The sequence below is a fragment of the Phascolarctos cinereus genome, unplaced genomic scaffold (assembly GCF_003287225.1).
Source record: "Phascolarctos cinereus isolate Bilbo 61053 unplaced genomic scaffold, phaCin_HiC Scaffold_1;HRSCAF=81, whole genome shotgun sequence".
NCBI lineage: Eukaryota > Metazoa > Chordata > Mammalia > Diprotodontia > Phascolarctidae > Phascolarctos > Phascolarctos cinereus.
In genome coordinates, this window is record NW_027555514.1 from 51,933,298 (window position 1) to 51,951,230 (window position 17,933).

General features: G+C 40.9%; 1 protein-coding gene across 3 annotated transcripts in view; it reads right to left on the reverse strand.

Annotated features, from left to right (window-relative positions):
• The window catches only part of ADAM22 (ADAM metallopeptidase domain 22), a 276,346-nt gene extending 267,431 nt beyond the window's left edge, over positions 1 to 8,915 (reverse strand). For 2 of the 3 annotated variants that reach the window (XM_078151853.1, XM_078151849.1), the window contains exons 1-2: positions 8,278 to 8,915; positions 7,532 to 7,707 (exon numbers count right to left, since the gene is read on the reverse strand). In XM_078151853.1, coding sequence (XP_078007979.1) covers positions 7,532 to 7,707; positions 8,278 to 8,374 — 273 coding nt within the window. In that variant the 5' untranslated portion in view covers positions 8,375 to 8,915. The remainder of the gene's footprint in view (positions 1 to 7,531; positions 7,708 to 8,277) is intronic. The other variant, XM_078151856.1, reaches the window with a different exon arrangement.
• Between the last annotated feature and the right edge of the window lie 9,018 nt (positions 8,916 to 17,933).

Genomic DNA, 17,933 nt, shown 5'->3' on the forward strand with positions numbered 1-17,933 from the left:
CAATAGTGATTTAGAACATTTTTTCATTTGACCATAGATAGCTTTAATTTCTTCCTCTGAAAACTGACTGTTCCTATCCTTTGATCATTTATCAATTGGGAAATGGTTTGTATTCTTACAAATTTGACTCTCTATATTTGAGAAATATGGCCTTTATCAGAAATACTTGTAAAAATTCTTTCCCAGTTTTCTGCTTTCCTTCTAATCTTGATTACATTGGTTTTGTTTGTACAAAACTTTTTAACTTAACGTAATCAAAATTATCCATTCTGTATTTCATAATGTTCTCTATCTCTTGTTTGGTCATAAATTCTTTCCTTCTCCATAGATTCGACAGGTAAACAATTCCTTGCTCTCCTAATCTGCTTATGGTATCATCCTTTGTGTCTAAATCATGTACCCATTTTGACCTTATCTTGGTATAAGGTGTGAGATGTTGGTCTAGGCCTAGTTTCTGCCATACTGTTTTCCAGTTTTCCCAGCAGTTTTTTGTCAGATAGTGAGATCTTATCCCAGAAGCTGGAGTCTTTGGGTTTTTATCAAACAGTACATTACTAGAGTCACTTACTACTGTGTCTTGTGTACCTAACCTATTTCACTGATCCACCACCACTCTATTTCTTAGCCAGTACCAAATAGTTGTGATGATTGCTGCTTTATAATATAGTTTAGATCTGGTAGGCCGGGCCACCTTCCTTTGCCTTTTTTATTAATTCACTTGACATTCTTGACTTTTTGTTCTTCTAGATGGATTTTGTTACTGTTTTTTCTAGCCCCATAAGAAAACTTTTTGCTAGGGGGCACTGTCTCACGCTTTTCCCAAGGGGTCCTGGGGCCAGGGGTCTGTTCACTGGCTCTCTGCATCAGGGGCCTCGGGTGTTGGTGGTCTGCCCATTGCACTGGGGTGGTCCAGCCTAGTCGCACCTGGTGTGGTAGGGGTTCCCAGAATGGCAGTTTGCCTTCCACACTGGGGCTAGAGGCCTCACAGCTGGCCTGCTGTACCGCTGGCTTGCTGAGCCAGGACCTCGGGGCATCAAATGATGATCTGTGCTGTGGCTAAGAGCCTCCCACTGGCTTTCTCGGACACCCTCCGTGCTGGACTCTGCTCCACTGTTACCCAAGTGAGACAGACCTTCCTGAAGTCCTTCTAAGTTATTCTGGGCTGAAAATCGTTTCATTCTGTCTTTTTGTGGATTCTGTTGCTCCAGAATTCTTTTAGAGACTTGATTTAACACTTGTTCTGAGGGAAACTGGGTAGAGCTCAAGCAACTTCCTGGCTTCTCTCCACCATCTTGGCTCCATTCCCTGCCCCCACCCCGCAACACACACACATTTTCCCTTTCTATTCTTATGCTTGCCAGTAGTACCCATAGGTATCACTTAGGCCTATAAGCATCACTCAGAGACAGAAACATTAAAGACCTGTACTATGGAACATCTCAGGATATAGGATTCTATAAGCAAAAATAAACAAACAATTCTTCCCATCTGGCAAATATTGTAGACATAAACGGAGAACACAAAACATACTCTAGTCCTTTGCCACAGGTGAAGGCCGATAAATTCCTGGGTGTTCCTTGTTCATCTTTAACCCCCTGAAGTTCCTCACCTGTAAGTTATGGGGTGGTTATGCCATCCTAGTTGCCTCTGTGCATCGTAAAATCACTAAGCACCACACCTAAGGCCTAGAGACATAAGGATGGAGAGAATCTCAAGAGAACTATAAAGAATGGGATCCCATAGTGTAGAAACAGGACTTAGGGAAAACCTGCACCTGGGAATTTCACTTTTGTAAATTTGCAAGTTACATATTCCAGGAAACAATCGAAAAGCAGCCCTGCGGCCCCTTCCTCTTTCTCCAGCAGCACATAACATTTTGATCAGTTCCACCACTTTGTTAACATTCAGCTACTTTTTTTTTTAACAAATTCACATTTAAAAAAATGTTTACATTACTCCTCCAAAATACTTAACCAAAGCAAAAACTCCTGGGAGCTCTGTTTATGCAAGGGAAGCAGTCCTCCAGTCAATTCACTGTCAAGGTGACTCAGAGTTCCCGAATTTAAGCAGCACAATTTTTGAGTATGGCTCATCCTTACTTAGCTATGCATGTAAGAAAGAGTCATAAAAATGGTGCATCCCTCCTGGGTGTCTGGATTTTCTTCCCAGTCATCACTAATTATCCCAAGTACATAAAGAGGAGGTTGTCACATTCTTCAATCCATGGTCTTGGAGCTATCTGACTCCTTTGGAGGTATCATCACCTTCCAACAAATAGGAGAGTAAAGACACAAATAGGTCATCTACTGAAAGTAATAGTTTCTGACAAGAGGAGAGCCCATTTGTAGGCAGACAAAAGCACCACGAGCAAAAGATAAAATGCTGAAGAAAATGAAGGGCAGACCAAAAAAACGGTTTTAACATCCCTACCTAATTTTATTTTTTCCGGGAGTCAAGACGATCCAATATGAAATGCTTACACGTCCCCAAATGCAAATACATACTTAATCAGTACTTTCAGTTGAACTGTTTGTTGAACTGAATTGAAAGCGAATGAGAAATAGAAATGTACTCAGCACAAGTTATTTTAGGCCAGATGAAAGGATAACTCCTAATGTTTCAGACTGCCTTGTTTTGTCTGTCTTCAGGTTTTGTGGACATACTTCAAAAGCATAGAAAGGGTCTGTGACCTCGATCTTATGTTTTGCCATAATATAAATTTTTAAAAAGCATCAAGACTTCCCTCAGTCAAGTGTGCTTGTTATGAACATTAAAAACAAGGCCTTGGGCCATTTTTAAATTTCCATGCATAGCCTAATAAACATCCTTGAGATCTGAAAAGAAAACATGATTCCGTACAACTGTGAATTTAAGAACTACAAAAAGTATGGCCTCATACCCAAGAAGACAGATTGCATTCTGACCAAATAATCAATGTCTCTGCAGAACTCAAATTTTTTAAAAGAAGAAATATAGTTGTATTGCTCACATTTTGGAGATAAAAATGAAGCAAGTTATACAGTTGCTTTGAATGCATAATTAATAAGTATTGTGCTGTAGTCTGTTCCTGGAAACTTCTTGTGACATTCAGAAATAACATATTGCTAATGTCTCAGCCAGCAGTAACGGACCTGATCCCGCCAGTTGAGAAAGAATAAAGAAGTCTGGGGTTCAAGATGTTCCTCTGACATATACTGATTGTGTGGCCCTGGGAAAGTAGCTTAAACCCTCACTGCCCCCAAACAACTCTGGAAAATTGTTAATTGAAGAACAGCTATTGATCAGCATTGGAAACATTAGCTGTGGCAACAGAAGATCACTATGCCAGTGAAATCACGTCGAAACCAAAACTTATTTAAATAGCATAATGCCTGGCACATAGTAGGTGCTTACTAAATGTTTATTAATTGGGTAATTAATTGAAGAAATTCCAATCAAAGGAAATAGAGTTTTTTTGCATTTTCTTAGTGTGAGTATTCTATCCACCAACACAGATTAAAACTCCTCTATAACTTTCTAGATTGTATTTTGAGTTGCTGTGGCTGGGGGGGTGGGGATGGTGGAGTCAAGATGGAGAGAGGAAGTGTTTTTGCTTAGGTCATTGAACTACCTCCTCCAGGTGATGAAGCTATTTGAATTTAGAGGAAGTGTTTTTGCTTAGGTCATTGAACTACCTCCTCCAGGTGATGAAGCTATTTGAATTTACCAAGCCTGGTCTTTGAACAGACATTCTGAGACTATCTCAGAAGTCTTTTCAGTCTTTATAATATCTGTTATAATTTATGCTCCATTAGCCCTGGCCTTCAAAATCACCTCCATGCTACTTAAGCATACCAAAATCTATAGTGTCTAACACACTTTTGAAGGTAGGGTGAATTCTTTCAGGTAAGTTGGGCACCATTTAGCCCACTCAAGTAATATCATAAATATGTGACATGGTACTCTGAAAAAGTTAATGTAGTATTTTCATTGTATGGTAAATACATTTCTGTAAATCTTAATAACTATGTTCATTTAATTATATTCACAGGCATTCATTAGTGGAACTAACTACAAACAATTAGATTCAGTTCTTATTTTCAGTTAAAAGCATTCATTTTTACAATCTATGATTATTACATTAATCATATTGGCTTAGAGAAAAGAATTCAGGAATACAAAGTTCATTATTAAATGGAAAGGAAGTTGGTAAAAAAAAACCACACAACTTCCATAGGATTATGGGCATCATGTACAAGCCAGAGACAAAAATAATGGTTTACATTCCTACCACAAAAAAAGATATCACTACAATTATTTTTTAAATGCAGCGTCATGGGCATTGGAAAGAACAGCACATAGCTTTACTGACTGGTAGATTGCTCTCATAGAAACGATGCAAACAGCAAAATGGAAGAAACACTTTAACTTACTATTTTCAAGAAAGGGTTGCCTAGGACCAGTGGGCATTTTCAACTCATAATGACTCTGTATAGATTGTGTAGAAACCTTTTTACGAACAGGCTGTCTCCTCCCATTTGAATTTAAGTTCCTTGAGGGCAGGGGCTGTTTTCACTTCTTCTTTGTATCCCCTGTGCTTGGAGATTAATTATATCATTCGATTCTAGCTCCCACAACTCATTTCAATCCTAATGGTTAATGTGAGCCTATATAAGAGGCAATGCTAATTACCAGGAAATGTCAATGGTATAAAGACAGAAGTCACTAAGAAAATTTGTTTTAATCTTCTATGTTAATGGTTTTCAAGTGACTTCAAAGACACCACTGATGACATGACAGTGTCTTCCTGAGAGTCTATTAGGTGGTTTCTTATGATAGTCACATTTATGAGAAGCATTGTCTATACCAAGAGTTGGGAACCTGCAGCCTTCAGGCCACATGTGGCCCCCTAGGTCCTCAAATGCAGCTCTTTGACTGAATTCAAACTTCACAGAACAAATCCTTTTATTGGGGTTAAAATCCTTTTACTAGGTTCCCTCCTCCATACTTTCGTTTCTGACATGGAATAGTAATTTATGTTTAATAAAGCCTGACAATTTTGTTGGTCAGTGACACTCAATGAGTTGGGGGGAAAATAATAGTGATGAGGGAGAGAAGCCAAGAAGGGTAGTTCATGAAATCTATTATCCCATGAGATTTGAGAACATTTTAGAAAACATCATTGAATTCTGTAGTTAAAAACAAATAAACAACTACCTGGTGGCCAGTATACATAAAGACACCAAGAAAGAGATTTTTTGATATAGACATACATGCATTTACAAAGATACACATATACTTTTTCTGGATAAATAATAGTTAAACATAATTCTCATTAAAATAAAAGTATAGGAATATATGCTTTTGGATTTCCAGCAACATCTCAGACTTTTATAGGACCTAAATGTTTATAAAGCATTTTCAAACACAGAGTATTTTTCATCTCCCTCTTATAAATATATGCTTTTATCAGCTCACTTTTAAAAAATAATGAGCCTGTAGAACACTGTGGTCATAAGTAATGACCTTTGAGATCTTTCAGTTCTAACAATTTATGAATCTATGAACTTCAAAAGATTAAGAAGTACTGCTCTAACACAGTTATTGGAAAGAAAAAATTGGGGAAGGAGAGATGAGTCTCTGAAAGTTAAAACTGAAAGGGAACCTCAGAGATCTAATAGTCTCAACTCCATTTTACAAAGGAGAGAACTTCCTTTCTCTGCCATAATAGAATAAGGACTTGGAACTGTATTTTCAATGATAGAGGGAAGTCCCAAGGAGAAAATTCCCTCTACTGATGAAAGTTTACACTTTCTCTTCAACTTATTGTCTTAGAGTCCCTTCCTAAGACAGAAAATTTTTTGTTACATTTTAAAGAGTGTTACCTAAAGTTGACTGCTATAAGGACATTCCTATTAATGATGAAAATGAAACTGCCTGATTAGTAAGGAAAAGCAGGTCCTTACTTTTACTTTAAACTATGGATGTCAATCAAAACAGAGGAAAAATAATATCTTGGGGTAAATAATACCACCCTTAATTACAGCTAGCTCATGCAGACTTAGAGCCAGTTAACTCATAAAGACTTAGCATTAATAAAAATATTTATTGTGGCCCTTTAGACTATCTGAGAGGCTGCCTAGCAAAGTGCACAGAGACCCAGAAGTAGTTGTTGTACTGGCCTCTGAGTTGGCAAGACCTGGGTTCAAAGCACTTTGCTATCTGACATACTGACTGTGTGACCCTGGATAAGTCACTCAACTGCTTCAGGGTCCTGGAATCTCTCTAAATCTGTGAGTCACAGAACAGTGACCATCTGCATTGACAGAGGCAGTTTCTTCACTGGGAGTCCTCTACATTAGTGAAATCATATGTCTGGAGAAAGATATCTTACTACCATACATTAGTAAACTTTTAAAAGAATTAAAATGTGTAGAAACATGGAAATTTTATGAAAGCAAACATGATATCTTCTCCATGTAAACATCACTTTAATCACACATCTCTGGAAAAGTTCATGTGACTGTCAAATATATAAAAAAAGCTTCCAAAGCACTATTCTTGATGAGGTATCTATCGATGGACCTTATTACATAGGAAAAAAATTTCAGTATAATTTTGTTTCAACCAGGTCTATGTGAATCTTCAGTTACAACGACTGCATTAGATACAGAAGGATCTCCTGCATTTTCATGTGAATTGTCAGCGCAATTTTTATAAACATATCAAATATTTACATCACTATTAACATTTATGGCATTTAACTCACAACTCCAAATAAATTTCCAGGTAAGCTATAGCTTCCTAATATTCATGGAAGCATACTACACTAATTAAAAATTAAACCATTAAAATATTTCCAAATCAACACGTTTTGGGATGATTGCATCTAAAAATTCTTCCTTAACAAGAGACATACCTTTTTAGGAAATCGGAGGATGGGCACCCTCCTTGGTATGCGCAAATCAGAGAGCTGTAAATCTAGCAGGAGGAGGTGGAGAGGGATGGTTGTTTTGTTTTGTTTTGTTTTGGCCTTCTTAATCCAATTTGCTTTTGATTATTACTGAGAAGGTTACTAAGATACAAAGTCTTCTCTCTTCTGGAGTAAAATCTCACCCTAGTTTTGTCCCATTACAACACTGTTCTCACTCAATATGAATATATTCATTTTCTCTGTTTTTTTTTTTTAAATCAGGGAATAAAGTAGCCATCTGTGCTTTTCTGCTCTGGCGGAGTCACTGCCCAAGCTTGGGGGCATCCTGCAGAAACTTGAACTTGAGATGAGCCAAGCTCTGCCCGCCCGGCCTGGCCAGGCCACCCATTCTGCAGTGAGCATCCGACATGACTAGCATTTGGATGGATGGAGGCCGCCAGTGTTAAGGAAGGCACCTTGTCTCCGAGGCAACAGAAACCTGATCGGGGTGGCAGCTCCCGGGCAGCTGGCAAGGGGCGTCGGAGAAACCAAGCAGACCCACCTCCGCCCCCTCCACCTCACCACCCCCGCCGCCCCCTACTTCACAACACACACCTCCGCCGGCAGCCCTCCGCTCACCTGCCAGCCGCCGGTGCCGCCGCCAGCCGGGGCGCCCCGGATCCGAGTGGTGAGCACGTCATGGCCAGTTTGGTCTTCGCCTCCCAAGCGGTAGATGAGCCGGAGGGGCACGACGTTCTCTCGCTCCAGAAAGCGGTTTTCGTTCCTTCTCTCCAGCTCCGTCAATAAGGCGTCTCCTCCGGGGTGGGAGAAGTGGAGGGGGAGAGGGAAGCCGGGAAAGAGGAGAGGAGACGAAAATCATCACCCCGAACCCAAAGGTTGCCCAACTAGTCGGTCGTGCCCTTCTCACGATGCAATCCCCACAGCGAACAACAACAAAAAAGTCCCCCTCTGGGAAGAGACCCCGGCCCAAGAGCCCTCGGACTCCCCGATATTCCCCCAACTCTCTCGGGCAACTGACGCGGCCCCAGAGCCCCGGTCCCGCGCACCCCAGAGAGGGCTTCCAGGCTCGGGGCCCAAAGACAGGGCATCCCCCTTCCTCATCTTTCCCAGGCTGCAGAAAGAAAAGAAGAAGAAGAAGACCTTCTCCAGCGGCTCTCGCACAACGCGACCACACAAACACGCACGCACCCCGTCCCTTTTGGCTTTTTACTCCTCTACAACCGCATCAAAACAATTGCTCTCAGACATCCGGGGAATGGGATTCCCTCTTTCTAGCGCATCCCTGCAATCTGCCAGTGAGCAAGTGGCCTGTGTGCGTCGCGGAGCTCCCTCCATCCCGCAGTCATGAACGGTGGGGAACTTACCTGGCAACCTGCACAGAGCCAGCGGGAAGATGCCTGAGATGCCCAGCAGCAGCCAGGGCAGCAGAGCCGCAGCCTCCGCAGCCTCCGCAGCCCGCATGGCTCTCCCTGCCCTTCAGCCTGCCCCAGCCAGGGATGATGCTCAGGGAGAGATGCTCATGGTGGAGACGCGGGCACCCAGCCCCGGAGGGCGCTCCCTTTCGTCTTTCCTCTCTGCTCTCTTCTCCTTCCCTCTTCTCCCCTCTCCTCTCCTTTCTCTCCTCCTTTCTCCTCTCCTCTCTTCTCTCCGCGGCTGGCACGCGGGCGCTCTGTCCTCCCTCGCCTTCTCCTGCCTTCCGCCCTAGCCCGAAGCACCGGGCACTGCCTGCCGATGACGGCCGAGCCCGGTGCTGCTGCGGCACCACCTAGGGCTGGCTTCGGCTGCAGCCTCTCCGGGCGCCTCAGTACTGCATTGTGCTGTAGCGGAGTCCGCCGGCGGATAGCAGCAACGTTTGCTGCATAGGGCAGGTTTTGCTGGAGCCCAAGTGAATGCAAGCGCCTCCCACCCCTTCGCCTAGCTAAGCCTCGTCCTGGTTAGGACGGCTCAGCAGGGAGAGCGAGAGAGTGCCCTGTGGAATCGCCCACCTCGGCTCTAGAGGGGGAGACACCGGAGGAGAGTAAACTGGGAAATGTAGTTCTCAGTTCAGTTAATCTGTTCTCTTCTGTGTCAGCCAGTGGGAGAGCTACAACAGCCGTGACTGCAGAGGGACAGAAAAAAATGCCCAGAGAAAACCATCCTGACCCAGGAAGCAGAATTCACAAGGATCACTGACAAAGACTTTCTTCCAAAAAGTTTACAGACAGTTCTGGATTGCATTGATTAGAAAGAAGAAATAGCTTGATTTTCCAAAAGGGGAAGAAAGTGGATTCTGCAAAACCATAGGCCAATAAGCTTAATGGGGACCCTGGCAAAGTTCTAGAGCAGATGATTGAAAGGTCGTCTGTGAACACTTAGGAACGGAAGTCGAGAAAGCCTAATCTAAAGGTTTCAGGGGTACATTAAAAAAAAAAGTTCTCTCATGCATTATATTTATCTCTATATGCATTTTATGTTTCCCCCAGCCATTCCCTCTTCACTAGACTAGAAGTTGCTTGAGGTCAGGGCTATGCCTTATTTATCTTTTTTATCTCCCTTAGTGCCTGGCACAATACATTGCAGAATGGTTGCTTAATGCTTGTTGATTTTCGTTTGTTGGTAAAGTCATTTATCCTATTTTTCCTTTCTTGCCAGAACTCTTAGACTGGTAGACCAGTAAATTTCTATAAGACATAGTTATATCTCAACTATAAAGAATCATTTCAAAAACTCTCTAACGATTTCCTCAAGAAGAAGATAAGGAAATATTAGTTGGGTGGCAGTACACTTTTGTCGATGTATTAAATGGGCTGACCAATTCTACTCAAACAATGTTAATGAAAAGATTAATGCCAGCCTAGATTGAATTTTCTTGTTGGAGTGCTATGAGTCATTTATGCTGTCCTCTGATTACGAGTTCTATCAATAATTTAAATAACATAGATGGCATACTTGTTAAAATTGCATACGACTTCAAGCTGGGAAGGATAGTTAAAAAATACTTTTGTTAAAACATGTAATTTTGTGTCTTCTTATATATCTATGTGTTGTTTCCTCTGAGAAAATGTAAGCTCCTTGAGGGCAGGGAAAGTTTCACTTCTGTCTTGGTATCCCAAATGCCCAGTACATAGCATATGCTTAATAGGAGGACCAGAATGTAAGAATACCTAGAAAAACCAAGCAAATTTTTACATCAATTGACCCTCCTGGTCCTTTCAGTAGTTAATTTATGAATTAATAAGTGATTAATTACTTTAATTAGATGTATGAATAAATGTTTGTATACTGACTAGATTGATGATAAAATCAGTAATCAAAAAGATCTTAATAGTCTGGAACAATGGATGGAATAAAACCTAAGAAGATGAAGTCTAATTCCCATAGATGTGAATCTTTGTTCTTAGTTTAAAAAGAAAAAAATCAGATACTTAATCAGGAAAGACATGGCTAAAATATACAAATTATTTCTCCCCTTCCCCTGGGCAGAGATCTAGTCCATCTAACAAAGAAGTTTTTTGGAAGAAGAGAGAGGGGGAAAAAAGCAGTAGAGTAACACTAACCAAGTTTGACCCAAGGGAGGGATGTGCATTTTCTTCTCTCCTCTTCAGGGCCAAACTTGATCATCATAAGGCATAATATTACTCTTAGTAACAATATAATTGTAATGGGATTCTTCATTATTGCTTCAAGGGCTACATAGAAAGCAGGGCCACAGATTCTAGATATTTCTGACTTCCTTTCCTTTAAAGAATATTTGATGAAGAGTGAAATGAGCAGAACCAAGAGAACATTGTATACAGTAACAGCAGCTGTGAACAACTAAGTTATTCTAAGCATTAAAAATGTTCAAATCAACTACAAAGGACCTATGAAGGAAGATGCTATCCACTTCTACAGAAAGAACTGATAAATAAAAGTACACATAGTACTTTTTTAGGTTTTATATACATACATATAGATGTATATATAGTGGTGGCCTTTTCTAATGTGGAGTGGGGAGGGAAGAAGGGAGACAGTTTAGAACTTAAAATGTAACAAAAAATTAATTAAAATTAGAATATTTGAAAAATAGAATATTTGAATATTTGAAAAGCTAAAAATTGCTATTGTGAATCTCCTGTCTGTTAATCCACATTTAGAAAGGGTAGTTTTAACCTGTTTTCCTCTTTAACTTCATGAGGATCTCTTGCCCATAATTTGTTATACAATGCCATCCCATTTGGTCTCCCTTGGCTAGGCACATGCATCTGGGTTAGATGAAAAAGGAGAGACAGCTAATAATCACCGTGTTGGTGGATATTTAATCCAAAACATCTCACTCTGTCTTTGCTTACATGCGCAGTGATGGGGAGAGGAGTGTTAAAATATTTCTTTTTGGGTTATTTACGTAGAAATATTTCTGCATCACTTAGTAAAAAAAACCCATTTAGAATCTACATATACACAAATAGCTAAGCAGAAGAGGTGTTTTCTAATTTCTAATTGGGAAAATGCATAGGCCTTCCTGAGTTTTCAAATAAACATTCCATCAGTACAGATGTGACAAAATTGTATTTCGAAATAAATTTTGTTTAGTGCCAAATTGAATGGCACACACTTAAAAATTTAGTTGAAAAGCCATCGTATGTAAGACAATGCTAAAAAAAATCATAATGATTCATATTCTCTACATCTTTATAACACAAATTTTGAGAAAAATAGGCATATTTTCCTTTGTTTCTCTCTTGAAAGATTGCTGACATTTCCATCTGCAGTAAGCATCATTCTAAAGGCTTGTGTACAGAGAATAGAAGAGGTATAAACTCCTCTATTTCCCTGCAAGTAAGATGATAGATAAATAGATAGATAGCAGATAGAGAAATAGATGGATAGATAGATAGATGAGAGATAGAGCATTTTGTATCAAGCAAGTAAGTAAATGCAAGACAGTCCCTGCCACCGAGGAGGTTACATTCTAGTAGGGGAAGATAATACATAAAAAGGGGCTGCAAGGGGGTGAAGAGTGGGGGATACATCAGGCTAAGACCTAGATCCAGGCAACCTAATGGGAAAACTCACCAATCAGAGCCCAGTTGTTCCTAGGAGCTGGAGTCCAAGGTTCCCATCCAACTGGAGAGGAGGTAGAGAGGATGACTTAAGAAAGTCCTTAATTTCTCTTCAAAATCAATCAATATCCATTTATTAAGTACTTACTATATACGTGAAATTGTACTAAACACCTGGAATATAAAAAGCAAACAAATCTTGTGCCTCAAAGAGTTTCTGTTCTAACACATGCATAAGTAGACATATACAAGATATTTTCAGAATGGATGGAAGGTAACCCTAGAAGGGAAGGCTCTAGTAGCTGGTGGAGCTGGGCAAGGCTTCCTACACAACATGGCATTTGAGCTGTCTTGAAGGAGACCAGGGCTACTAAGAGAGGAGTCGAAGAAAGAAGAAATTCTAAGCATGGGGCACAGTCAGTCAAAAAAATGGAGATGGGAGATGGAGGGCCATGTGTGAAGAATGGTAACTAGGCCAGTATGGCTGAACCATAGAGAAATTGGAGAGTAAGAAGCCAGGTTGTAAAGGTCTTTAAATGGCATATTTAATCATATAGGTAATAGAGAGTCCCTGCAGTTTATTGAGTGTGTATTGGGGCAGGGGGTGCTGGTGACATGATCATGACCTAAGCTTTAGGAAACTAATTTTTTTGGTGGCTGTTATGTGGAAGATTGTTAGGAGTTGGGAGAGATTTGAAATAGGGAAATCAATTCGGAACCTACCACAATAGTCCAGGTGAGAGGAATGGGGGCCTGAACTAGGGTTTTGGTTGTGTGAGTGGAGAGGAGGCAACATATAAAGACATACTGTAGAGACCGAGTGTCTTGCAAGATTTGGCAATGATTGAATATACTGGGTGAATGATAATGAGGAGTCAAGAATGAAGAGTGATACCAAGGTTTCAAACCTCTTTCACTAGGAGGAAGGTGGCCCTCTACAGCAATGAGAGAGCTCAGAAGAGGACTGGTTTGTGAAGTGGAGGTTGTGGAATGAGTTCTCTTATGGGCATGTTGTGTTTGATCTACATATGAGACATCTACTTAAAAATGTCTAAAAGGCAGCTGGTGATAAAGATCTGAGCTCAGGAGAGAGACTAGGACTGTATGTATGTATCTGAGAGTCATCAGCATAGAGATAATCTAACCGATAAGCACTGGTATCATTGTAAAGAGAAAAGAGTAGAGGACCCAAGTCAGAGCGGCTCCTTCTCACCGTAGCTGAGTTTGTTAGGTTCAATACTGCCTGTGATGCCTATAAAGTATTCTCCTTTCACCTCTCTTTCATTCCAAAGGATTTAAAGCTGGGAGACACATTAGATATCACTTATTGTGACTAACTGGAACTCAGAGAACAGTTTTGCCCATGGTCACAATACAGTGAGAAACAAAGGATTTATACCCAGGCCTCCCATCCCCCATCACTGCCTCATCATGGAGGAAGGGCTTGCATAGCTCCATGAAACTACGAGCTATGCCATGCAGGCTTCTCTAAGATGGATGGGTCATAGTAGGGAGTTCTGACAAAAGGTGGTCCACTGGAGAAGGAAATGACAAGCCACTTCAGTACCTTTGCCAAGAAAACCCTACAGACAGAACTAAAATGATACAAGAGATGAAATCAGATGAGGCCCTCAGGTTGGAAGCTGTCAGCCAGCAAGAAAGGAGGATAACTGCAAGCAGCTCTACGACTAATGAAGCAACCGGTCAAGGCTGAAGGGAAGCTCAGCTCCAGATACAGCTGGTGGCCAGAGGAAAGTCTGATGCTGTAAAGATCAATACTGCGCGGGAATCTGGAACATAAGCCACATAAATGAGAAGACAAGACTCATTGGAGAAGGCCCTCATGTTGGAAAACATTGAAGGCAAAAGGAAGAAAGTGGATGGCAGCTGATGAGATGGACAGAGTATCAATGAACGTGAACTCAGACAGACTTCAAGAGATAGTGGAGGATAGAAGGCCTGGTGTGCTGTGGCCTATGGGGTCACAAAGAATGGGGTCACTACTGAATGATACAACAACAACAACAACTCATGTCAGACTCCAAATCCAGTTCTATTTCCATGATACCACATCTCTCTATAGTGAAAATAAGCTTTGTTACCTTAATAAGAGATTGCAATAAGTTTTTGGCAGCCAGGTGGCTCAATGGATAGAGCGCTAGGTTTGGAATCAGAGTTTAATCTGGCCTCATACTTTTACTAGCTGTGTGACTCTGGGCAAATCACTTAACCCTGTTTACCAAAGTTTCTTCGTCAGTAAAATATACTGGAGAAAGAAATAGCAAACCACTCCAGCATCTCTGCCGAGAAAACCCTGAACAGGGAAACTAAGAGTCAGGAAACACTGGTAGTGGAGGAGAACTTTGGTAGGTAACAGTGGAGAGTGTGTTGAAGTGAGAAGATATGAATTTCATTCCCATCTCTAATGTTTATGAGATGGAGAACCATGGGCAAGATGCCTAGCTCCTCTGAGCTTCAGTTTCCTCATCTGTACAAGGAAGTCGCGTATAAACTGCTGGGCTTGGAATAAAGACCCACGTTCAGACTCTACCTGACAAGCTGTGTGACTCTGGCACTTAGCCACTCCTCCAAAAATGGAGATAAAAGTATTCACAAGATTGTTATGAGGGTCAAATTAGTATATAAAACAAAACATCATTCGCAAGATGATGGTCATAGTTTACCCCTGAGCTGTCCTTTTGAAAATAAAAATATGCAGTCAGTCACAACAGAGAGCGCAGACAATCTCTAGAATTGGAATTAGGAGGTAAAAATGGAAGCAAGGCCAATTTTATAAATACACCACACACGTTAAGTCTGAAAATCAGTCAGTAAGCATTTATTAATCACCCACTAACTCTGTGACAGGCACTAAACCAGGCAATGTGAACATAGATACAAAAGTGAGACAATTCCTGCCCTCAAAGAGAGTTTAGAGTCTGCTTTGGTCGACAGTGTCAAATGCTGCAGAAGCGTCCAGGAAGATGAGGACAGAAAGCTTTAAAAATCATACTTTTATGGTATAAACGTAATTCTACAAATATTAGAGAAAGTAAATACATATTGTGAGTGGGGTAGAGTTTAACTATGGATTTTCAAGATATATTTAAAAGAGGTTTCTTTTCTAAGGAAAAATTACTTTTCTTCAGGTTCTTTCTAAGCTATAAACCCGTTTTCAAGAATTATGCATACAAAGGTTGAAAAGTTATGACTAATTTAAATAATTTGGACATTGAGAATACCAATTTCCCTACATAAATAAGACGTCACTTTAGGAGATTGCTCATAGGCATGACATATACTAAATGTGCATCACTCATTTGTAGCCTTTTAAGTGAAAGAACATGTTCAATGTCATCTATGAATTCCCAAATGTACATCTCGCCACCCCACTTCTTCCCAGTTTTCCAAGTATTTCAGCCATTGCCTGAGGGAGACTGTGCTTCCTGGAAGTCAGTTTCTTGGGACAGCTGCCTTTTACTTTCATTTATTTATTTATTTATTTTTGGCTAGGCAATGGGGTTAAGTGACTTGCCCAGGGTCACACAGCTAGTAAGTTCTGTGTCTGAGGCTGGATTTGAACCCAGGTCCTCCTGAATCCAGGGCCGGTGCTGTATCCACTGTGCCACCTAGCTGCCCCAGCTGCCTTTTCCTTTTGACCTGACTTCAGATCCCTTTGTGTCATTAGACTTGACTTCAAAATTTTTCTGCAGCTGTGTTTACTCCTTGCCTAAAGCCTTCTGGGGTAGTTGTTGAGTCATTTTCAGTCATATACAACTCTCCAGGACACCATTCGGGGTTTTCTCGGCAAAGATGAGGGAGCAGTTGGCCATCTCCTTCTCCAGCTCGTTTTACAGATGAGGAAGTTGAAGCAAACAGGATTAAGTGACTTGTCCAGGGTCACACAACTAGTAAGAGTCTGAAGCCAGATTTGTTGCCTCCAGGCCTGGTACTCTATCCATTGTACCACCTTGCTACTCTATTTGATGTTATGGATCACCTGAAATCCACTTTGTCCTTTCTTCATACCCTCTCCTCTTCTTGGCTTCCATCACACTATACCTCCTTCCACCTTCTCTGACTGCTTCTTTAGCTTTTCTTTTGCTGATTCCACATTCACCTCTTCTCTCTCTACTTTCTATCCCCTGGTAATCTTATCTACTCCGATGGCCTCAGTTATAATCTCTATGCAGGTGATTCCTCAATCTATGCTGTTACCTCTAACTTCTCCTCAGGGCTCCCACCCCATATTTCCAGCTTACTTTTTTATGTTTCCATTCATTGTCCAACATTTCTAAAACTGAATTCGTTTCCCTTTTCCCGCAGCCCATGTTAATGGCAACATCATCTTCAGTCACCCAAGTCTATGAGCTTGATGTCAACATCAATGCTTTTCTTTACCTCACTCCACATATTCAATCAATTGGTTGCCAGGTTTTAACTTCCACAATCTCTCTCCAATGTCCAGACTCTTCTCCATTCCCACTGTAGCCGCCACATTTTAAACATTTAACTTTTCTCTGCTAGACTAGTTTAAGTCTTCTAACTTCTCTTCATCTACCTTTCCAACCCCTCTTCTGTATTCTTGCCTGAATAATTATCCTAATGCACAATCATGTTACTCTTCCCTTTAAAAAAAATTAAAACTTCAGTGGTTCAACATGACTTACCAAATGGAGTTTAAGCTCTGAGCCTAGTATTGGAAGCTCTTCATGAGTTGTGTCCAGCCATTTCATTTCACACATAGATTAGATGACTGCCTACTCAGTCACTTCCAGCTCTAAAATTCTATAATTCTACATTCCTTCCAAAGTGAATCACTCTGTTTCCTGTTCTGATCCAGACATCTCTGATTTGTTCTAGGCCCTGTGTTTCAAATAAAAATAATAATGATAATGATAATGATTGATGATGATAGCTGGCATTCACATAGCGCTTTAAGGTTTACAAAGAAGTTTACATATGTTAACTCATACTCACAACAATTCTGGTTGGTAGGTAGGTAGTTGCAATTATTGTGCCCATTTTACAGAGAAGTAAACTGACACTGAGCAAAATTAGGTCCCTTGCCCAGGTAAATAGACTCTGTGATAGGAGGAATACCTATCAGAGATTATCATCAGGCAGGCTGGGAGAGATGTTTTCCTTAAAAGTTACTAAAACTATTTTTAAGGCTTAATTGGCAGACAAGGCGGCATTGATGTTGGTGGCACAGGGGTCTTGGGATCCTCCTCTTCCACTCACACGCCCTTTGCCACTGAAATGATTGCTGTACATGCAGGCAACACAAACTTCAAAAGATACCCCAAAAATATGGAGATAGGGACTCTGGCTATTGAAAGGCTGTTGGAGCCTCTGGTAACCACCAATAACAAGGGACCCTTTAACAAGAAAAGAGGTTGCTTGCTCTAAGAAGACTCTTGCATTGTCTGTATCCATTGAACAAGGAACTGAGAATTTCTCATAGAAGGGAGATAAAACTGCTAAAGGAGAGTCCATTTCTCAAGAAGGAATTTGTGGCTGCTGTAGAAGATGCTTGGAAACAAGGTGATTTGATGAAGAATGCCTCCAGAGAATTTGCAGATGACCCATATTCCTCTGCAAAGTGTGGCAATACGGTGCAAGCATCTTCTCTGCTCTCAGCTGTTACCTGGTTGCTTATTTTTGCCAACATGGCAGATGTCAACAAATTAATTTGTTTGGAACATGGTATCTTGAAACTTAGAAATGCAGGCAGTGAGCAAGATTTAGACATACAGTCTAAAGCCCTAAAACCTGAAGTGGATTAGCTGAACAATATGGCAGCTAAGACAAGAGGAACTGAAAGATGTGGGCCATTGTAATTAAATGGCTGCAGCAGAAGGAATAAACAGTTGCAGCGAGATATTATTGGTATCTCCAATGCAACAGATCACAGCTTCTGATGCTGGCTCCCAGCAGCGGGGTGGAGGAAGGAAGGAACTGGCTTATGTACTTAATAATATTGATAAATAAATAAT